The sequence below is a fragment of the Sorex fumeus genome, unplaced genomic scaffold (genome assembly GCF_029834395.1).
Source record: "Sorex fumeus unplaced genomic scaffold, SorFum_2.1 ptg000055l, whole genome shotgun sequence".
NCBI classification, from domain to species: domain Eukaryota; kingdom Metazoa; phylum Chordata; class Mammalia; order Eulipotyphla; family Soricidae; genus Sorex; species Sorex fumeus.
Genome location: NW_026606112.1, coordinates 1583218 through 1606943, shown reverse-complemented (window position 1 = coordinate 1606943; position 23726 = coordinate 1583218). Strand labels below are relative to the sequence as shown.

Sequence of the window (23726 nt, the reverse complement as noted above, 5' to 3'; positions counted from 1 at the left end):
TAACTGAAGTAAAAAGAACAAAACGAGATTGTAAGGAATCCTACAGAGGAGGAGCCTGTGCTCTGGTTTCTCTGTAGTAATAAGACCTTTTGTCCATGTAGAGACAATCTGGGACGCCCCCTTTCCCAAGAGTTTGTTGAGAAAAACACATCTTTGGAAACTGTTAACAGCAAATTACTGAAATTGAGAGAAGAGAATGTCTATTCCTTGTCCCTTTCAATAATTCTGCCTCTACCTTTTCCCGTGGGCAGGAACATTCACTCAAAGTCAGTGGGGCCCAACTCTGCGAAGCAGCGCTCACTTGAAAAACTTGGACAGGTGACCAAGGGTGGATCTATTGGTCCCCACACCTTCACCCCTTAAGTTTCATCTGCTAATCATTTAAAATCAACTGTGATATCCTCCCCATTTTTAAATATATAATACAGCATTATGAAACAGTAGACTCCATAACCACTCCCAAATGGGTTTCTAGAGGGGAACTATGGCCACTGGTCAAGAGATGAAGGTTGAGCTTGTGAAAAATCTGACAGAATGACATGATTTGGGCTCTACAGGGGTGGTTTAACGAGACATCACAATAGGACCCCATTGAGAAGGACCAGCCACTACAGTGGAAAGAAGCTGTCCTCTAATCCCCAGACGCATCCTGGGAGTTTTTGTTGAAGACGTCATCCTGGGAAGCCTGGGGGTCGAGGCCTTCATAGAATGAGCCACCGTTGTGTAGGAAAGTCCCCACGGCGCGCCCCTGCCGGGCGTGGCCCACAGCATCGCTGAACACTTTGTTGATCTGTTCCTCCGAGGGCATCCACCAGTCAGGGTTGGAGGTACAGTGCATCCTAATGAATTCTGTGGGAACACACACAACAGTGAAAAGAGAGAGAGAGACAAAGAGAGAAAACAGAGAGAGCTGGTCTGGCAGGAGACGAGAGGACAGGTGCTTACACTTGAACGAAAGCTCTGGGAAAAATGCTTTATGGGAAACCCCACTCATGCCATGATGATGTCACTTGCTAGACCCAACTTATTTCAAGGACATTTTTCTATTTCTGGGGAGAGCCACAGTCATGAAGAGAAGGCCTATCTGATTCCTAAGACAAAGAGAGAGCGCCCAGCCTCTCTCAGGTGGAAGTTTTCTGTCCTTTTAAGCCCCTTGTTGTTACCTGCTCGTGTTTTTGGAATGTTCACTCTGCAGGAGCGAGCCGGGGGAGCGTCAATAGCAGGGCGTTCCTTAACCAACTGCAGCTCTGTGGACTGCAGTGCCACCAAATAACACTATCTGGGTAAGCAGGACACTGCCCACTGGAGTCATGTGTGTAAATTGTCCTATGCTCGATACAGCTCACTAACTGTGAAATCTACATGGCTTGACAAGCTCTAAAGGAGGTTTCCTCTAGATACTTCAATTCCCCAGGAAGCCAGAAGCATGCCTAGAAAAGCGAAGACTTTGAAAACAGCAATGACTCCAATAACACACAAACTTGGCCTCCCCTGGGTTGGGGTCCAATGAATTAGCCCTTCCTGTGTTCTGGGGTACAGGGGATGTAGGACATCAGGAGAGGATCTTTACTCAGCAATCTGACCGTAAGCATTTGCAATCGGATGGATACGAGGATTCTGAAAAAGAATCTAAGACCCAAGGCTCAAGATGACTCTTATGAACACGCTGCAGTTTCTTCAGCGAATCCAAAGACACCGCTTCTGGTGGGAGGGAAAATGTGGTCATTTCTCTGTCAATTCCAGCCAGTTTGGTCCCCAGAAAATACACTTTCAAGTGCTTCTACTTCCACAGACCAGATGCTTCTCTGGGGCTGCAGGTCTTGGAACCACTAAGGACCAGACCCCCACTCAGGTCCTGGCCAGCCTGGGGCTCCCCAAGACCAAGCCTTACCCTAGGCGTCTCCTGGTTCCTACAGCTGTTCCCAACTGTCCTTAAACCCTCCTCAGTAGCACACTGGCTCCTTCCAAAGCCAGAGACTCTGTCTTCCATTCCTCGCCGATTTCCCTGGCTACCAGGACAAAAGTGATCTTTCTATCTGCTTGGGTTCCTCAATTCCCGGGATGCCAGGAATGAGAGTCCAAGGGTGTGAAGCCCAGCACTCTGCTGCCGCTGGCCACCCCTCTGCAGCAGGACTGACCTCAAGGGGCAGCCAAGACTAAGAACTTCAGGTGGCATGCACTGTCACAGACCCTTGTCTCTTTAGTATTACACACCTCCAGGGGACAGCCTAAGCGTAGGCACCTTTGTCAGAGATACCCGCTTCCCTTCACTCCAGTGTCCATGGTGGGGTGGAATTCCTTGGCAACCCAGCTCTCAGAACTAATGGCCAGATCCCTGGGGGTGAGGGGAACCCCATCACGGTCTTGGGCCTGGTCTCAGCCTCTAGCAGAGACCCATGCACGCCCTGGGCTGTTCACACTGGCCCATGATGGAGTCGCATGCACAGCCAGCCCATGATGGAGTCACGCCCTGGGAAGGCAGAATCTGGCCTGGATTGCAGCCACCCGAGGGCGGCCGGCAGTATTGGGGCTGTGGGAGGCGTGAGAACTGCCCAGGTCCACGGAGCCGCTAGGGGGAAGGTGCAATGTGGAAGACTTTCAGGAAAGGGATCTGCTTTGAGGGAACTTACCCCCAGGATATGCAGTGGTCTTTCAGCAAAGTGCACCCCCTCCCGCAGCTCACTACTGCCTCAGAGCTCTCTGGGTGAGCTGACTGGTGGCTCTGAAGTAGGTGGGAAGTAAAGGCAATAGGGGCACGACCTGGAAGGCCAACAGATCCTGGAAATGTCCTTCCCGTCCCTGGGAGGAAACTCTCAGACTGGCCAACAGGGGGCACCCTGAAGCACCTGTGCCAATGATTCTTGGCGCTTCTCTTGCAGCTGGTTTGTTAGGCAAGCGTGACCCCCCTTACTTGGACTCACAAAGTGGTAAGGGGTGGGATCCACAATGCAGCTCTTCAGTTCCATTGGGAAGGGGGAGTCTATGCTGCTCCCAGGTACCAGCTCACTGTGTCCCAACCCACTTGTGGAACCACAGGGCGGGTCCCAGGAGGAAGCTAGGAGCGAGGCTCCCTGCTTCTTATGGAGGTGAATACACGTCTCTGGAGGGACTCTGCTATGACTTCCTTTCCCAGGCCACACTTTCACCCATGCCTGGAGTCGCTCAGTGATTCTTTCCAAGCAATAAAAATGTCACAGCAATAAATAAACCTGTTCCCATGGGTGCTTCCTGGGAGAGCTTTTTCAGGGGTGCATACTGTTTTATTGATATCCTCATAGTACTGTTTGTCTATTTATCTGCACCGCTGATCTACCCTGACACCCCGAGATTCTGCCTCCTCCCACCTACCGCCTGCACACACACTGGTTGATGTATAACCACCGATGAAACAATATTCTCTAAGCCGTCTTTAAAATCAGAACACTTCAAAAACACTAATAGTACCTTTGACAAGGAAAGCTATGCTTTAGGCCCTAAGTTTCCTGAAATTTAATGAATTGGGAGCAAGGAACTCCTGAGAACGTAGCTAGCAGTGGAGACAGGGGCACACGAGCTGCACGTGGAGATGGGGCCTGTCACTTTCCTAAATGCTAAAAAGCCCCCATCTTTCCTCGGTGCATCTCCTCCCTACTCTCAGATTGCACCAGAGCAGGCCCCTCTCCCGGAAACCAAGAACATCTGCACAGGATGCATGAACCATGAGAAGCTAGGCAACGCTCAGGCGCTTTTGAACGGGAGCATCAAGGCCACACCGTGAAGCCTCTAAGGGCTCTGCGGGACGCGGAGAGGGTTTGACCAAAATACAATCAAGGCTGAACACTTGCACGGGGAAAGGCACGGCCAATGCGGTGAAATGAGATCACAGATGGGACGCGCTGACGGAAGGATGCGGTACCTCGGAGGCATGTTACTTTAACTGGATCCAGAGGGCGTCTTTCGGGACCTGTCTCTCCTGACTGCACTGACCTTTTCCTTTTCCCAAGGCCGCATGAGTACTTAAGCTCATCGGTTGTGAAAACAAATCTGATGAGGTAGCGAAGGAGCCGTCTCCCGTCTTTCTTTGAAGAATTGACGGCCTCATCCCACTGTTTGCTCGTTATGTAGACAGGATAGTTGTTCAACAGTTGCTTGCTTCCCTGGAAAAGTGAAGGATTTTCTCATTACCCGGGAGCCTGGCAGCCAGCAGCCCAGGACATCTCCATTTCAAAGGCAAACCTGCTTCTTTAACCAAGGCAGCTCTGCTGACAATGAACCAGGTATTGAAGAGCACAAGTAATTGCTCATACTGAGAACGGGCACTTTTCAAATTACATTTGCATTTTCTATAACAAGAGCCAATGAGGTATAATGAACACCTTTGAAAGAGGAGCTATTTATAACTTGCATTTTAACAGGTAGGTTAAAATGTGTCAAGATCCAATGACAGGGAATACTATTTAAATATAACCTGTAACTTTCCTTTTCAATCTATTAAAATATGCAAAAAATGACTTTGAAGAGTGCCATCACACAAGAATCTTCATCCTCTGGTTGGTGGGGAGGCCCTTTCGGGAATGATGCTGGGGTGTGTTTTCATAAGCTGAGGCTCATGTGATATGTCTGACACCTAGAGCCGGGGCTTTACAGAGGAAGCAAGGCTGAAAAGTGAATTAAAGAAAGGGGAATTGTGGAGGCAAAAAAAAAAATCACGAATAATAATGCTAAACAGGCTTTCTCCAACTACAGTTCTGCAAATGCCACTATGTCACCTCAAAATTTTTCTTACTGTTCACCTTCATAATTTATGTCGGCTCTAAAAATCCCAAGCTAAATAGCTGCAGTGGGACTAATTACAGGAATTTCTGTAACATTCATAAGCCATGTTTAGTCAATTGCACCGACACCACCATTACTTTAGTTCTGGTTGTCCATAAAATTCTACGGTCCAGGACAAATTAATTAACCTATGATCTCAGTTTTAATGTACTTCTACCCCAGTAATTAAAGTATACAAAACAAAGAAGGAAAAACACACTGAGTTTTACAACTCTGCAGATTTACTACAGGTTGTAAATTTGGCACTGTTTGGGTCTGATAAGACTTTTATTTAAAAAAATAAGTAAAATGGTCTGGTCAGTGAAGCACCAAGATGGACAAACAGCGCAGAAGTCAACATGCTTCCCCAATCTAGCAAGCAGTGGCTGGGTCAAGTTCAGTTCTCTTTTGTTGTCTTTGGGTTGGTTTCCTCTAGGCCCTGGGAACTGAACCCAGAGGCATCCTACAGGCCAGGCCCATTCTCTGAGATGTTGCCTGTTGAGTTCATTCCCTTTCCTGGGTGTCAGTTTTGAGATGCAGAGTTCGTTCATCAAATTGCTGGGCTTTCAGTTTGGGTTTCGGGACTTAGGCCATTCCTGAGCAAGATGCCTCACACTGCCTGGCCTGAGAACGTGTGTCTCCAGGGCACGGGAAGGATGAGGATTTTTTTTTCTTTTTGGGTCACACCCAGCAATGCTCAGGGGTTACTCCTGGCTCTGAACTCAGGAATTACTCCTGGCGGTGCTCGGGGGACCATATGGGATGATGGGAATCAAACCCGGGTTGGCCATGTGCAAGGCAAACGCCCTACCCGCTGTGCTATCGCTCGAGCCCCAAGGATGATGAGGATTTTAAGACAGAAGAGACTCGGGGAGCCAAAGCCATCCTGGGGCCCTGAGCTGATCAAGTGAGGCTGGAGCTCCCCGAAGTTCCCAAGGCTCCCTCTGCCCAAGTGGCCGTTTCGGGGCCCCACAATGAGAGCAAGTGGCAGATGAGAGGCATGGCTAGAGCCTAGTGGTACAGAAAGAGAGGCAAGGAGGAAGGATGGGGAAGCAAGGTGCAGGCAAAAACTCAGGGAGCCAGGGTGTGGGAGAGCAAGGGGCAGAGATGACCCTCAAGTGGGTGGGCGAGGGAGGGCTCAGGGCAGTGGGCGGTCTGGGGGAAGTGGAGCATGGCTGGACTGGTTGTCTCTGACCAGGAATCGTGTCCAAAGCATGCATGCCCTAGAATCTTGCTAATAACTGTCACTGTTTTCTGGTAAGGCAGCCCCCGCCCATCCCCACCACACAGCCCATCCCAGGCAGCTGTGTAGTGTTCTAAGAGTGGGCTCAGGACAGGTGACCGTTTCTCTACACCTGGGCCCTCTTCTGTCAAAACACAGAGTTTTTTGTCTGTCTGCCTGGACCTTGGGCAAAGTGCTCATCAGGTTCATTTTTGGTTTGGGGACCCAAGCTGGTAAAGCAGAATTCCAGGAAAGGACAGAGGGTAGGGCCCAAATGCCCTGATTTGATCCCTGACACCACATAGTCCCCTCTCCCCCAGCATGGCCCCTAATTGAAAAGAAATAGCTTTAAGGAGATCCCCAAAGACCAGGGGCCAGTAAAAGCGCTAAGTGGGGAGGGGGTGGGTAGGACTTCTGACAGCCTCAGTTTGAAAAGGCCCCCCGTGGTTATGATCTTTGTGAGGACACTTAGTAATCCTTCTCAGAAAAACACTGCGCAGCTGTGTTTAAACATTTCCTTAACCCTGAACAAGCAGTTTTGGAGTAAATGGGGAAAGGCCCCTCAAGAGTATTCAAGGTCATCAGGGGCTCATGCTGGCAATAAACAACTGGCCTGGACAGTTCAATTCGTGTGTGTGTGTGTGTGTGTGTGTGCGTGTGTGTGGGCTGGAGCGATAGCACAGCAGTAGGGCGTTTGCCTTGCACGCAGCCAACATGGCCGACCCCAGTTCGATTCCTCCGCCCCTCTCGGAGAGCCCGGCAAGCTACCGAGAGTATCTCGCCCGCACGGCAGAGCCTGGCAAGCTCCCCGTGACGTATTCGATATGCCAGACACAGTAACAACAAAGTCTCCAATGGAGACGTTACTGGGCCCGCTCGAGCAAATTGATGAACAACGGGAGGACAGTGACAGTGACAGAGTGTGTGTGTGTGTGTGTGTGTGTGTGTGTGTGTGTGTGTATGTGTTGGGGTGGGTGTTTCTCCAGGGCGGTTCCCAGTGTTACTCAGAGGGCCATGAGGTGCTGGGAACTAAATTTGGGGCCACGCACATGCATGGTTTATGCACCTCTAAATTACATCATCGGCTCCTGTGTTCTATCCCTCTCCCTGTCCCTTTGCCAGGGTTCCCAGGAGGCAACGTCGTCAGGATAACGCTGGCAAATGTGGGAAGAAGCAAGGTCTGAACCTGCGACTCTATGCAGGTCTTTTTTTTTTTCTTTTTGGGTTACACCTGGCAACGCACAGGGGTTACTCCTGGCTCAAGGACTCAGGAATTACTCCTGGCGGTGCTTGGGGGACCATATGGGATGCTGGGAATCGAACCTGGGTAAGCTGCGTGCAAGGCAAACACCCTACTTGCTGTGCTATCGCTCCAGCCCCTGTGCAGGTCTTTAAGGGACTGTATTATTCCCCTCCAGGCCTTTCTCATTGGGGGTCACCAACAGGGCAGTCTTTGTCACCCCAGCACATGTGGAGCACCTGGAATTTGAACTTGTGGCCGGGTGCAAGCTGGGCAGGCACTTCCAGACACCGAATCATCATCTGCGAGGCGTCTGGACGAGTTGACACAATCTTTTGGCTCATGTTTTGATTTGGTGAGGCTGGAGCCCCGAGGTTCCCAAGGTTTCCTCTGCCCAGGTGGCCATTTCAGGGGCCCTCGATGAGAACAGGTGGCAGATGGCTAGAGGTTGGCAGTGCAGGCAGAGGTGAGGAGGAAGGATAGGGAGGCAAGAAATGGGAACCTCGGGGCTCCAGCACCATACCCAGTGGTATTCAGGGACCACATGGTGCCGGGCACAGGCCCTGGGTCTCCCTGACACACAGCTTTTTGCATCACCTCCCAGTCCTGGACCCACTTTTATGAGCTCTTGCTCCTGTGGGTGAGCTATCCACACTCCCTTCACCCCCACCAGCTGGATTGCACCCCAGGAGGTGCAATCCACTCCCGAGGCCTCAAAGTTCAAAAGCAGAGCTGGAACTCTGCCTCCAAATTCCAAGTTCAGCCCTGGCATTGGAGGGCAGGTACCCAGAAGGCACTGACCATCTAAGGAAGGAGCTTCCTGCCAAATCCCCCACTGAAAACATCCACACACAGAGACTCTGGGTTCTTCTGTGAGACGGAGCAGCGCAGAGTAAAATGTAGCTTTCATAACACGTAAAGTCATTTTGAAGTAATTTTCTTCATGAAAAAGGAAAAAAAAAAAGAAGTAATTTATAACCCCAAACACGACTCAGAATGCTCCCTGTACTGTGGGTGAGGTCCATCACACTCTTGTAGCATAGTTAATAGAAATAAAATGTGGTAAATAATACTAATGAGAAAATGCTTAAGACACCTGAAACAATAATAAAATAGTCATAATGATGCCAATGGGTAATAAAAAGTTTCAATAATCTTGTCCGGAGGAAATTTCCTCAATTATTTCCTGGAACTGTGATCATGTATTCTCTTCAATTAGTTTATGAACAGGTTACTTAAATCTCATGGAAACTGCATTCATTCACTGCGTTTCCTAGACTGATAAACAAATAGAAGGTTGGGTGTAACCAACCAAGGAGAGCTTCTTGGAGGAAGGAGTCTTCCCAGATGTGCTTTTTTACGATGGAAATGTCAAGTTATCCAATCTGGACTTGATTTTAGAGAGAAATTAAGGAATTTTAAGGGGCTGGAGAGCTAGTACAGTGGGTAAAGAGCTTGTTTTGCACATGCCTGACGAGGATTTGATCTCTGGCACCACATATGATCCCCTGAGCCCCATCAGGAGTGATCCCTGAGTACTGCTGGGTACCAAAATCACAACCAAAATCACAACAACAACAAAAAAAACCCAAAGGATTTTAGGCAGGATCGTTTGAGCACAGCTTGGGAGGCCACCCAACCCTCAAAACAAAAGACCAAGGTGGGGGGTGGTGCTGGAGTGGTAGCACGGAGGGTAGGGCGTTTGCCTTGCAGGTGGCTGACCCAGGTTCAATTCCCAGTAACTCATACGGTCCCCTGAGCACCTCTAGGAGTGATTCCTGAGTGCAAAGCCAGGAGTGTGACCTCCCCCCCCAAAAAAAAAGGACCAAGGGGACAGGGAGCTCTGGAGATGGCACAGTAAGATACTAAGGTGCCACGGGATAAAATCAGGGTCCCCAGACTGGATAACCAATTGGAAGGTCACGGGGCTGGGGTGCTTCTTCAAGTGTCCTGCTCAGCAGTGCCGGAGGAACCAGATGTGTGTGTGTGTATGTGTGTGTGTGTGTGTGTGTGTGTGTGTGTGTGTGTGTGTGCAGGAGGGGGGAAGGGGGCGGGGAGGGAGCGAATGGGACAGGAGAGCAGAGAAGATGCAGATGTCCACAGTCTTAGAGGGGCTTAGGCCCCTGACCTGCCCAGGCCCCTCTTTTGGAAGTGCCTTCTGCACTAGGCATCAGAGTGCTAATGCAGTGAGACCTGGGCCACATGTGAGGTGAGATGCATACCTGCCCAGAGAAGGCATGAGCTCCGGGCCGGGCAAGGAGAAAGAGGAGCAAGGAGGGAGGAGAATCAAAAGCCGTTGGCGGCATGAGAATAATAGGGGTGTGAGTGATGGAGCCAGTGGGGACTGAGGGTCTCGCCAAAGACCATGGGGGTGGGTGGTGGCACTGGCGGCCACAGCAGATGCCCTGCTGGGAAAAGGAGTCACTACCCACGTGGGGAAACGGACCACAGACAGCTCATCTGCAATTATGAAAGGTGGGCGGACAGGCTCGGATTTGGCGGATGGGGCTGACCTGTGAGGCTGGACCTAGGGAAACCACCAAGCAGGTGTCAGGCTGCTGACCGTTTTAGAACTGGCCTAGAACTGTTCTGTCCACTCTGCTTTATTGGGCCGTCAAAACCTGGGGTGTGATGTGTTCTGGCAATGCTTTGGCAGAGATATCCGGGTACTATGTGTGAGTGTAAAGCACAGGATGGAATTTAAAGATAATTTCAATGCAACAGTACAGCAAGCAGGACGCTTACTTTGCATGCAGCAAACTTGGTTTCCATCTCCAGTACCACATATGGTCCCCTGAGTATCACCTGGAACAATCCCCGAGCACTGACCCAGGAATAAGCCCTGAGCATCATTGGTGCTGCCCCAAAACTAAACAAAAGATGATTTTGGGGCTGGAGAGATAGCATAGTGAGTAGGGTACTTTGCCTTGCACACAGCCAATCCAAGTTCAATTCCCAACATCCCATATGGTTCTTCAAGCACTGCCAGGAGTGATTCCTGAGCGCAGTGCCAGGAGTAACCCCTGTGCACTGCTGGGTGTGGCCCCCAAACAAAAACAAATAAAAAGATGGTTTCAACTAGGCAAAGAGGAGGAGAGAGGCCACGGCCTCCAGTTTCCCCAAGTAAAGCCGCTGGGAGCAGAAAGGATTATGTGGAGCATTAGGTAACTGCCACCAAGGCTTTATTTCTAGTTGACAAACTGTTGTTCTCAATCCAGGACACGAATCGGTGGTGTGGAGCTTCTTCCTCCACACCAAGGCGCGAAAGTCCATTAAGATGAAACAACAGAAGATGCAAACCACAGTCTGGATATCCCGTAAATTCAAACCAGAGACTCTAGAGCAATAGCACAGAGGGTTGGGGGCTCGCCTGGCACACAGCTGACCCAGGTTCAATCCTTGATGCCACGAGCACTGCTAGGAGTGATCCCTGAGCACAGAGCCAGGATCCGCCCTGAACACTGCTGGGTGTAGCTCCCCAAATGTACGTTTTAACGACTCTGTCATTCCTGGGGTTTTGCCCACTGAGGCCAGAGGGGAAAAATGCTTCTCCGCAGGACAAATATTTTAGTATATAAAAATCACACCTGGTGAAACATGCCCTAGAAGGGGCCTTCAAGGAACTTGGGCTCTACCAGAGGGGAGGAGAGCTGGTAGCTCCCACCCCTGGGAATCACCCACGCCACTGCAGCCTCTGCTTCTGCGGCTGTGAGAGAACAAGCACGAGACTCCCTCGTGCTCCTCACACTGACTCTCCTCATCTCTCTCTCCCCTGGCTGGATCTCTGCCCCTCCATCCTGGGAGATGTTCTCATGCTCTGTGGATTGGTCCTTTCCTGGATGGAGCAGGGGGAGAAACACCACCATAGGCCCTGGGGAGCACTCCCGCGGCTTCTCCTGCCCAAGGACTCCTTTGTTCCTCTCGCACAGTTCCAGAAAGGAACCTTCAAGGTCATCTGCAGGCCCTGAAGAAGGCTTGTTTTCCGGCTGGTCAGGGAATAGAGGCCAGTCCCCAGGGACTCAGGGACCACTAACACCATCCTCCAGGGAGCCACAGACCACTGATGCCATCCCCCAGGGGTTCACGGATCACTGACACCATCCCCCAGGGGTCCACGGATCACTGACACCATCCCCCAGGGACCCATGAATCACTGAGATCTTCCTTCAGGGATCCACAAACCACAGACGCCAAGGGATCCACAAACTTGAACCTGGCCTGGATGTCCTTGAGACAGAATCCCTTGCTCTACCATCACCTTAACCATCTCTGAACTCAGTTTCCCAACCTGTCTTGTAGAAACCCACCCCCCCCACCAACCTGAAAGGGAACAGGATGGCAGAGGGGGAACCAGAGTCCACCATCTTAACAGGTTAATAGCCCTTAAATAAACTTCCCCCCCTTATTTTTAACTTGAATAATGGACTGCAGAGTGACAAGAATCTTAACGTGGGTTCAGTAACACTCCACTCCACTGGAGTCAACTCTATAAGCTAAATATGTCCTGATCTTTCTTTATATTTTATATATGTTTTCAGGTCACTTTTCTGTAAACCTCCAAGTTGAAACTATCATTCTGCAAGTGCATCTGTTCTGGTCTGTAGGGATAAATCATGAAGATGCTTCCCCTAAAAGAACTTCAAGTGGAACTATTCTTGGCTTTAGATGGACACTGATGGACACTCACCTCAGTCGGCTGGTCAGCTGGCTGGGGGATCAGGAGCTGGTTGTGGTGTTGCAACACTGTCTTCAAGTAATCTAGAACAGTCTGGCATGGCACTAGGGGAAGAAACGCAGTCGTCACACATCAGCTATCCTGTGACAAGAAACTTTACGGTCTAAAAAGATTTTTGATGTAAACTTCTAAAAAAAAAGAAAGACTTCTTTTCTAAAGGAAATGGAATCTTCTTTCATTTGACATCCGTAGTTATTTCAGTTTGTAAATACAGAACAGATGTGATGGTCTGGAGAGAATTTTTAGGCTCAGCACAATTCACTGAAAACTTTCAAGTCAAACTTACTGGAAGATGAATTTGGGTCAACAATAATGATCAATGAACAACTTCCAGAAGATCCAGGTCTTCTCTGACTCAAGGGAGGAACAGAGGCAACCAGATATGCTTTCACCAATGATGCGTTTTGAAGACAATGAAGACAAATATAGGGGTCTGGGACATAGTACAGAACACAAGGCTCATGCCTTGCATGTGGTCAACCCTGCCTCAATCCTGATATCACATTTGGTCCCCTGAGCACTGCTAGGAGGGGTCCCTGAGTGCAGAGCCAGGAGTAAGCCCTGAACACAGCTGGGTATGCTCCTACCCTACAAAAAGGAGGAGAAACTAGAAATGAAACATTTTGAGAATTTTTAATCCACAACAGGATACTCGTTATTATGATGAAATATGACACTATGATCTAAATAATCCATTCCTAGTTATTCGGTAAGCAGGACTGTCATACAATTCTGATTTTTTTTTTTTTGCAGTGCCAGGGATCTAAGCCAGGACCTCACACATGCAATGCTAATGCTCTATTGCTGAGCTACAGTTCCAGGCCCTGACTACATGGTACATGGTTCTTACTCTCCTCTTAAGAAACTCCATCAATTAATGCCGTCCAATTCAGACTGCGCTATTAGGTACTTCATTAGTGGCTGCACTCCTTCTTTGGAGGCATCTTAAGAGAATCACTGAATAATTATTATAGTAAAACAGAACAGGTTTTTTTTTTTTTGGTTTGTCTTGTTTTTAGTTTAGGGGGCCACACTCAGAAATGCTCAGGGCTTACTTCTAGTTCTGTACTCAGGAATTACTCCTGGTGGGCTCAAGGGACCACGAGATGGCAGATGGCTGGGATCGAACCCAGGTCAACAAGGAAAGCACTGTATTCACTGTACTATCACTCTGGCCCCAAAATAGATCTTCATTCATCATGGTACCTAATGCTTTTGTTCTAGTGCATCAATAATTTCTACACCTGAATATTTATGTTGGAGACCTTTTAGGATATTTACTAATTGCTTTTAAAAGGTCTTGTAGTTTAGTTAATGACCCAATATAGACAAATTATTGCCACTATCTATCTTAGCTGTGTGTTTTCTTATGATGTTTATGTCACATAAAGATTTCACCTGAGTCCCAGTTTATTTATTTATTTGTTTATTTATTTTTGCTTTTTGGGTCACACCCAGCGATGCTCAGGGTTTACTCCTGGCTCGGCACTCAGGAATTACTCCTGGCGGTGCTCGGGGGACCATATGGGATGCTGGGAATTGAACCTAGGTTGGCTGCGTGCAAGACAAATGCCCTACCCCAAACGCCCTACCTACTGTGCTATTGCTCCATCCCCTAGGAAGACATTCTTTTTGCCTTTTTGGGTCACACCCAGCAATGCTCAGGGGTCACTCCTGGCTCTGCACTCAGGAATTACTCCTGGCGGTGCTTGGGGGACCATATGGGATGCCGGGGATCGAACGAACTCGAGTCGGCCTCGTGCAAGGCAAACGCCCGTATGTCCCAGTTTAAAGTATTGCCACTGACTGAGCTTTCTTCTTTGTTTTTCTCACCACTTTTTTTCTTTAAGATAGCAAACAAATTTTATTATCCCTATATACTGCTAAAAACTTTAAAAACACACACTTTTGTGGGAGCCAGAGCTAGATCAGGTACTTGCCTTGCACACAGCTGACCCAGGCTGAATCCCCAGCGTCACACAGGGTCCCCTGAACACTGCCAGGTTTGATCTCTGAGTGCAGAGCCAGGAGTAAGCCCTGAGCTCAGCAGGTGTGGTCCCCGCAAAGCAACAAAAACAGTAGCAACAGCACAGTTGTGGGAGCCACAACAGGTGGTACCAGAGGTGGCATGTGTTGTTGAAAATCGAACCAGGGCCTCGCATGCCAGTCAGGCATTCTATTACTCGAACCGCTTCCTCAGACTCCAACTTTTTTTTAGATATCAAATGACAAAAAATCATAAATGATGGAGAATGGGCACTGGCAGAGGGATGGGTACTGGATCGTTGTATAACTGAAACCCAAGCACAAAAAATTGTAAGTCTACAACTGTACCTCATGGTGTTTCACTAATAAAAATTTAAAATAAAAAAAAGAAATTAAGAACAGAAAAAAATCAAAATAAATACATCAGGTGCCAGAGCAATAGTACAGCAGCTAGAGCATTTGCCTTGCATGCAGCGAACCTGGGTTCAATCCTGGCATCCCATATGGTCTCCTGAGCACTGCCAGGCGCGATTCCTTAGTGCAGAGCCAGGGCAACTACAGGTGTGGCCCACCTTCCCCCCCTCCCACAAAAAATAATCAATACATCAACTTCTATTTCCAGAATATGAATTACAGGATATAGGAATTCATCCAAATTCTTCTTGCACATAAAAGGGTTTTTCTTCAATAACCCTCATAAAGATTTCTGTCTTACAGCCCATGTCAGGGGCCATCTTAAACCATCATTACAATACATTCTTCAAAGGGAAGAAGCACTTGCTGAACCTCACCAAAATCAATCACTAGGAGCAGACAGAAACATATGCTGGAGATGAAGCAGCTGGAGTCAGCTTCTTAGTGTGTGGAGTAAAACCTGCCGACAGTCCTAGTATCCCAGTTCTGCTAGTCAAATCCCAAGTCTGTCCTGGCTGAGTGAGGTTGCAGCTGTTGCCACATGCCGGTCCGTGGACGCAGGAGTAGGTCTGCACTAGGGAGAGTTCAGGGTATCACTCACCACCTGGCCCTGGGGTCTCCCTGTAACTGCTGGGGCCCAGACTCAGCACCATGGCTGCAAGGCACATCAGGATGGGTGGCATTGCCCAGACACAGGGCAAGGCCCTCCTCTAGATTTAGACAGAGGCTCAGGAAAATGCAGAGAATCATTGATGAGGAGCTGAATGAACTTATTTTTTTAAGCCCTAGCGATAGCACAGCGGTAGGGCATTTGCCTTGCATGCAGCGAGCCCAGCCGAGCTGGGTTCGAATCCTTCGCCCCTCTCGGAGAGCCCGGCAAGCTACCCAGAGTATCTCGCCCGCATGGCAAAGCCTGGCAAGCTCCCTGTGACGTATTCGATATGCCAAACACAGTAACAAGTCTCACGATGGTGACATTACTGGGTCCACTCGAGCAAATCGATGGGAGGACCGTAACCGTGACTCATCATTTACAGTCAATAAAGTTGCTTATGGGGAAAAAAATCCTTCAACGAATCACAGAAATGCTTACAAGGCAGCATACAAAGATGGAATGTTCCTTAGGAGCGCGACCATGTTCAAAACAATTAGTGTCATAGGGAAGGGGCTAGAAGGAAATAAATCTAAGTATTTAACAATAATAATTAGACATCATTGGGGGGCTGGAGCAATAGCACAGCAGGTAGGGCTTTTGCCTTGCATGTGGCCGACCCTGGTTCGATTCCCAGCATCCCATATGGTCCCCTGAGCACCGCTAGGAGTAATTCCTGAGTGTAGAGCCAGGAGTAACCCCTGTGCATCTGGGCCCGCTCGAGCAAATCGACGATCAACGGGAGGGTGTGACCCAAAAAGCAAAAAAAAAAAAAAAAAAAGACATCATTATGTTTTAGTAGCCGAGTTAGGATAGTTACTACCTTTATTCTTCATCATCCTTGTTAATGGGGAAAAAAGTTGTAGAGAATTTCCATGTGGGCATATGCCATAATAATTGTAATTTATACTCAGGGATCAGGTACTCAGGTACTCCTGATGGTGTTCAGCGGACCATATATTTTGCTAGGGATATAACTGAGTATGGCCACATGCATGGCATTTAGTAATTTTAAAAGTTGAGGCCAGAGAGATTGTATAGGGATGAAAGCACTTGCCTTGCATGCAACTAATCTTCATTGGATCCCCGGTACTGCACAGTCCCCTGAACACTACCATGAGTGACCCCAAACACAGTCAAGAGTAGTCCCCGAGTACTGCCTGATGGTGATCACCATCCACAACCCCCAATTTGAAAAATAAAAGTTTGGAAAAAAAAACGAACTCCTGAGTACTCAATGTTTGGTAGACACTGCCACATGGGAAAAAAAAAAGAAAAATGTCTGTAACATTCTTCATGTTGTACAAAGACCCCCCCCCCCACCCCGGCTCCCCTTACTTGAACACTGACACATAGATGTGGAAGGGCTGGTCTTCTCTCCCAATTTCAACAGCCCCAGCTCAGGCAGCAAGGCTAGAGGATTCGGAAAACCAAACCTCACGTGTCTTTATGGATGTAAGAGGCCTGGGGGCTCTATTTCAGCTGAGTGTGGTCCTAGAGTGGGGTGTTTGCACGCAGGTTCAAGGTTCCCATTTAGGCAGGGGTTATAGAACTGGCTGGAGTGATATCACAGCAGGTAGGGTGTTTGCCTTGCACGTGGCCGACTAGGCCGATCCGAGTTCTATTCTTCCGTCCCTCTCGGAGAGCCCAGCAAGCTACTGAGAGTATCTTGCCTGCCCGGCAAAGCCTGGCAAGCTACCCATAATGTCATCAATATGCCAAACACAGTAACAAGTCTCACAATGGAGACGTTACTGGGCCCACTCGAGCAAATCGATGAACAATGGGAGGACAGTGCTACAGTGCTACAGAACTGGCAGACACAATCCCCCCAAGCATCCGCATCCCGGAGAACTAAGTCCCAGTTGAATTCCAAAGAGCACAGAGGGTCAAGGGCCCAGGGCCTGCCCCTGCTGTTTCTGATTGGAAACAGCACCCCTTTCTGGAGATTCTGGGAAAGCTACCTACATTTACACAGAAAAGAGGAAAAAACAAACCAACAACCCACCCAACAGTGTGCTGGGGGCGGATGAGTTATGTCACAGTGAAGTACGAGGTGGGATCCTGACACAGAGCTGCCCCAGCCTCGGGGACTCTGACCCCTTCCGGGGACCTCGAGTTCTGAGGACACACGGTCTCATAGAAGGAACTCCAGCCAGCATCTGCCCAATGCTTCTGAGAGGCCCTGACCAGACTCTCCTTCTTAGCCCTCAAAGATAAGGAGTGAGGTCAGTCACAGCCTAGAGCAACAAAAGGATCCTCCAAGCCCGAGAGGCTGAAGCCCTTTAGGGTGCAAAGTTTTCACTGGCTGAAAGTCTTGAACGCAAGGTATCACTTTATTTATATTTTGGTTTCTAGGCCACAACCGCTGGTGCTCCAGGCTTACTTTGGGCTCTGTGCTCACTTTATTCATTTTGCTTCTCTGGGGGGAGAAGGGGGTCACACCTGGCGATGCTCAGGGATTCCTCCTAGCTCTGTACTCGAGTTATTCCTGGTAGTGCTCGGGGGACTAAATGGGATGCCGGAGGTTGAACCTGTGTGCAAGGCAAATACCCTACCTGCTCTACTATGGCTCCAGCCCATCTGTGCTCCCTTGAAATAAGTCACTCTCATAGGTACAGGACCTACCACTTGGGCAGGTTTCATTCATTTGCTTATTCCGCAGAAAACTCCCAGGTGGAGACCAGAGAAACGGCTCAATGGGCCACAAGTATGCAAACATGCAGGAGGCCTGGGCTTGGACCCCCTGCACCACAGGATCCCTGAGGCACCCCCTGAGCACTCCTCAACCCAACATCCAAACTGGAGGTAGCCTCAAAGCACCACGGGGGGCGGTTCCAAAAATTAAAGTAAAAAAAAAGTTCCAACCTAGGAGGTCTGATAAGAAAACAGAAGGGGGATGGGTTGGAATGATAAGACCGGTAGCTTGCCTGGTACGTGACTTACCCACGGTCAATCCTGACACCCTACGGGCTGAAGCAATAGCACAGCGGGTAGGGCGTTTGCCTTGCAAGCCACCGACCCGGGTTCAATTCCCAGCATCCCATATGGTCCCCTGAGCACCGCCAGGGGTAATTCCTGAGTGCAGAACCAGGAGTAACCCCTGTGCATTGCCGGGCATGACCCAAAATGCAATAAATAAATAAATAATCCTGGCACCCTAGCTAGTCCCCTGAGTCCTGCTAGGTGTGATCCTTGAGCACAGAGGCAGAAGTAGGCACTGAGCATTGCCAAGTGTGGTCCAAAAACCAAGAAAAAAAATCTTTAAAATTTCAGGACATGACCACAGTGGACCAAGAGAATCTTAAGTGTCATTAAATGGGTTGGGAAATAATACAAAGGGTGAGGGCGCACAGCTGGCATGCGCAGGACCCCTGGTTCAATCCTTACCACTGAAAAGTCCCAGAGTATATGTGGGTGGCGTCCTATGGCCTTCAGCAGTGCAGGCCCCAAGCATCAGTGCACACCCGGGCCCTAACACTGAGCGGCCAGGTATGATCTATCGGGAACAGCCTGGGCACTACTCAGGGGGCCCCTGCCCCCAAGAGAAAGGCTTTATGTCTCTACTCTCCTCTTTTCCTGGGTGCCAAGGATCAAATACAGGGCCTCACACAGGAGGCCAAGTCCTCTGCCCATTAAGGCCCCTCCAGTTGGCTGCCTGTGTCCAGCAGACTGTTCTATCCAGATACTGCACTCGCAATCCGGCCTGGTCCCACATATCCACGTGATTGCGGCTTCATTGCTCTCCCGGGAGACCCTTGTGGATCCCGCAACCACGTGCCCTGTCTGCCACACACCTCCCGGCAAGACACAGCAAGGCACACACTCCGCCTTCTGCCTTTAGCTCTCCTAGAACAAGTCTTCTTTTCACAGTCTACTGAGTGCCATCTTTTTTTTCACATTTTTGTGCCTTTTCTTGGCTAGCGATTTCACTATTTCAAAGAGTGCAAACATGAAGCTGAAGAGTTTACTTGACGCATCTGTTTCCTGAGTGCCAGAAGGCTGTGATGTGTCTTCCGGAAAAAACACACATGCAAGAAGCTTCACTCAGGCTGCTGGCCCAGGTTCAGTGCTGATCAAACACAGGATGATGATATGAAAGGTCTCAGAATGGAGCCAATCATGGAAGAATTAGACCGGGGGTGGGGTGGGGGTGAGGAGGGCATGGTGTGGTCAGAGCCGTAAGTGACGCTTTATTCAGTGCTCACAGCAACTCTGCTGTGCCCTCTTCCAGCAGAGAGGAATGAGTGATTCAAGGCTGAATGGGGTCTCTTCATCCAAAGTCAAGACCTGGGAAAGAATCTTAGACCTGCGGCAGATCCAACCCAGTGAGGTTTACACTTCTGAATGTCATATGGGAATACTATTATTTGCTGACACCTCATGGAGTTGTAAGTGGAGATTATCCTGCATGTATTTTTTAGCTTGTTTATGGGTCAGATCCAGTTATGTTTGGGGTCGTTCCCAGTTTGTTTACAAAGAACCAGGTAGCGCTGGTGATTAAACCTGGAGCTCCCACAAGCATAGCATCCCTCTGAGCTTGTTCTCTCCTGTCTGCAAGCTACTTTACATAAAGGAAAAGTTCCTTAATATCATCAGCAAAAAAAGTGATTCTCTTCCTTTGATTTGTTATGTAGAAAAATTCAAGGTACTTAGTGTACTTTGATTATCTGGTGTTGGAAACTTTTAAAATTACATTTTAGGAGGCTTGAGAGATAATACAGTGGGGAAGGCTTGCAAACAGTCATCTTGGGTTAGATTTCCAGCACTGCAAAGATGCCCTGAGCACGGCCAGGTATGGCTCTGAATTTTTGTTTGCTTTCCTTTTCATCGTCATCTTTTTTATTTTTTTTAATTCAATCACCATGAGATAGTTACAAAGCTTTCAGGTTTGAGTTTCAATCGTACAATGATCAAACACCCACCCCTCCACCAGTGTATATTTTCTACCACCAATGTCCCCAGTCTCTTTTACCATCCCACCCCTCCCCGTCTCTATGGAAGACAACTTCCCTCATACTCTCATACTCTCTCTCTACTTTGAGCATTATAGTTTGCAATACAGATACTGAGAGGCCATCACGATCGGTCCTCTGTCTACTTTCAGCACACATCTCCCATCTTGAGCGATACCTCCACGCATCATTGACTCAGTGATCCCTTCTCTATCCCAGCTGCCTTCTCCCTCTGCTCACGAGGCAGGCTTTCAACCTTGGCCCCGATTTAAAAAAAAAAAATTTCACTTTGAGACTAGAAAGATAGTACAGTCGGTAGGGCAATTGTCTTGTAACTTGGTGAACAGGTTTGATCCCTAGCACCCCCCTACTGCTCTCTGAGCCCTGCTGGGAAAGATTCCTGAGCGCAGAGCTAGAAGTAAACTCTGAGCACTGTGGCCCAAAACACAACAACAAAATTTACATTTTTATGGAATTAGAGAAAGAAAACAAGTTTAAGGCACTTGCCTTGATGCAGTCAACCCTGGTTCAATCCCCAGCCCCACCGGTTTCCCTAAGCACTGAGAACAGGGTCCCCAAGCATAGAGTTAGAAGTAGCTCCACAGCACCACCAGGTGTGACTCAAACCCTTAAATTAATAAAAGTAAGTTTACACTTATGATCCAAGTAATAATTTCCATATTTCAGAATCTCTGAACCTTGTGCATGAAGTCATTGATCACGTGCAATCATGGCCTGCAGTGTTTCTTTTCAAGCTCAATACTGGGGATCTGCTGGCACCCATTTCCGACTCTCCCACGTGGATACCCGAGCTGGTATGGTCTGAGGGTTCCCACAACGGGCTATAGGACCCTCTCTCCACAACTTTCTCCTCAGACCTCCACATTCTTTTTATCTTTAGCTTTTTGGGTCACCCAAAGTGATGCACAGGGGTTACTCCTGGCTCTGCACTCAGGAGTTAGTCCTGGCGGTACTCAGGGGACCATATGGGATGCTGGGAATCAAACCCGTGTCCGTTGTGTGCAAGGCAAACACCCTACCCGCTATATTATTGCTCTGGCCCCAGACCACCACATTCTTTTTTTTTTTTTTTTTTTTTTTTTTTGCTTTTTGGGTCACACCTGGTGATGCACAGGAGTTACTCCTGGTTCATGCACTCAGGAATTACTCCTGGCGGTGCTCGGGGAACCATATGGGATGCTGGGAATCGAACCTAGGTCGGCTGAGTGCAAGGCAAATGCCCTACCTGCTATGCTATTGCTCCAGCCCCAGACCTCCACATTCTTCATCTGAAGCTTTTTCTTTTCAACTATTTTTCACTTTCTTTTTCTTGGGGCAGAGAGGGTATTCAGGGGGGCCTAGTGAGCACTCCAGGCAATTCTTGGCCAACTGGGCTGGACAGGTCAGTCCAGGACCTGGGGATACAACACTATTTGGGTTCTGCCATATGGGGCGACCAGGGCCACGGTCAATGGTTCTGGGTGTGGGGGAGGGCATATGGTTGTTGAGGTTTGGACCCAGGTCCCAGAACCTGTAAGACATGCTCCCGACCACTGTACTACCACACGGTCTGTCCAGGAACAAGCTCTGTTGTCATTTTTTTGTGGTTTTGGGGTCACACTTGGCAGTTCTTTGGCTACTCTGGGGTCTCTGCTGGGCGGGGGTTGCTGGGAACTTGTGTCTCTTGTATGTAAAGCCAGTGCTGGTGTGTTAACTTTCCCACCTCAAGAAATGCAAGACCTATGTGGTGTGTGTGTGTGTGTGTGTGTGTGTGTGTGTGTGGGCGGGGAGGGAGGGGATTGAGAGGGAGCTGAGGTACCAGGGCCCTGGTTGTGAGAAAGGGCTCTCTGATGATGAGTATGGTGTTGGAATGATATGCATGAAAAATATGTTTATATAAAACTTGGCCAAAGAAAGGAGTGAAGGAAGGCAAGGTCTTTTGTTCGGGGACCACACTTTCTGGTACTCAAAGCTCTAAGCAGCCTTCAAAACCATACCAAAATCAAGGCTTTTTAATGTATTATTTAGTATTTTTGGCCAAATCAGGGCTCACACCTGGCTCTGTGCTGGTTATAGGTGAGACACAAAACTACCTGCTGCCCTTTTCTTCAAACTGGTGCCCAATGTTGGATTCCATTCTCCCAGCCCCAACAGACTCAGTGCTGGAAATGGAAAGGGCCTTCCAGGGTACCACCTGGTTTAGTTTGTGGCTAATCTAAAAGGAGCGGACGAGGATGAGGGCAAGAGGATGAGAAGACTGAGGGTTCTCCCTCTGATTCTGTTTCCACTGCACACACCTAAAGAGCCCAGTGCACAGCACTGCTAATGCAGGCACTCATCTATTTCTACCCACAATTTCCCAACAGCTTTCTTTGGGCACTCCTGGAAGTGCTCATGGAGGACTATAGGCAGGGGACAGAACTGGGGCTGGCTGCAAGCAAGGCAAGTGCTTAAACCCCAGTCCGATCACTCTAGTCCACCAAATGGAGCCCACCAAAGGTAGTTTTAATTGTGAGGGGAGAGAGGGAGAAGCATGTGTTCAAGGGAGATTATAGGCTTCTCTAGAGTGGAAAAGAGATTAAGCATTTTCTTGAAGTCAAATGTGTGTTCAAGGGAGAACCCAGGCTTGAAGAGCAAGCCCCAAATGAATTCCAATCCATAAAGCTGAACTTAAGTGGGTTCCTTAAGGCAGTCACGTTTTTTTCTGACATGGTCCAAGTTCACAGTGGGCACTGTCAGTGGACTGGAGGGTTTCCAGGAACATCAGGGATCACTAGCTCAAGTTCAGTGTCACTATCTGAGCGCCCAGAGGGCTCAAGAAATGGTGTAACTGTCTCCTTTCAGGGCAGCAGAGGTCAGTGATTAGTGGGTCATCAGTGAGGGGTTACCAGACATTTAGCCTAGTATGGACTTAGAAAACAGGAGCTGGACTGAACTCCCCCCGCCATACATGTTTAGGATTTACCCAAGAGACATTTGTCAAGGAGGGAGGAGCAGGATTTAATAATACAGTAGACATTGGCATCACGGCACCTTGCACTCTAAACTCCTTCCGATCTTCCAGACGGTCAATGAACTATTTTCTCCTGCCCCGAATGAAGAGGAGTGGGGAAGAGTAAATTGGGAATTCCTCCTTTGTTGGTCAAACTCACTTTTCAGCATTAATTCACGGATCGATGAAAGAGGTAAAATCCCACAGGGTGCCCGCTCTCGGCCTTGCAGAAGTCAGCAGGGTTTAATGCCAGGGCATTCTTCCAGGTTCCACCAGGCTTCCCAGGCAGAGAGCGCCATGCAGTGCCAAGGGCCCAAGTCTGGGCCTCTGAGCATGTGAGGCTCTAGTGTTTGAACTCTCTGCTCGGCCCCAGAAAAGCCATTCGAAAAACATCTGGGCCACGGAGACAGGACAGGGCAATAGGCAGGTGCTTTGTACCTGCTCAGAAAATCTGGTTGTGACTCTCTTGGTGCTGTGGTGCTCAGGACTTATTCCTGGCCCTGTGTTCAGAGAATAACTCCAGATAGGAGTTGGGGGACCATATGGGGTGCCAGGGATCCAACTGGGGTCAGTCAGATGCAAGGCAGGTGCCTCATCTGCTGTATTATCTTTCTGGCTCACGTCTGTTTTTGGTTTTGGTTCCTATCTTTAATAATAAACAGGTAGGCAATTTCCTTCACTATTTTTTCCTTATTTTAGATCAGCTGACAAAGTGAACAGTGCAAAGAAGAAAATT

At 48.9% G+C, this 23726-nt stretch overlaps 1 protein-coding gene across 1 annotated transcript in view; it reads right to left on the bottom strand.

Annotated features, from left to right (window-relative positions):
* Positions 1-386: 386 nt before the first annotated feature.
* The window catches only part of BEND4 (BEN domain containing 4), a 36315-nt gene continuing 12975 nt past the window's right edge, over positions 387-23726 (bottom strand). The window contains exons 3-5 of the mRNA XM_056125540.1: positions 11944-12035; positions 3896-4136; positions 387-849 (exon numbers count right to left, since the gene is read on the bottom strand). Of these exons, the coding sequence (XP_055981515.1) occupies positions 632-849; positions 3896-4136; positions 11944-12035 (551 nt within the window). The 3' untranslated portion in view covers positions 387-631. The remainder of the gene's footprint in view (positions 850-3895; positions 4137-11943; positions 12036-23726) is intronic.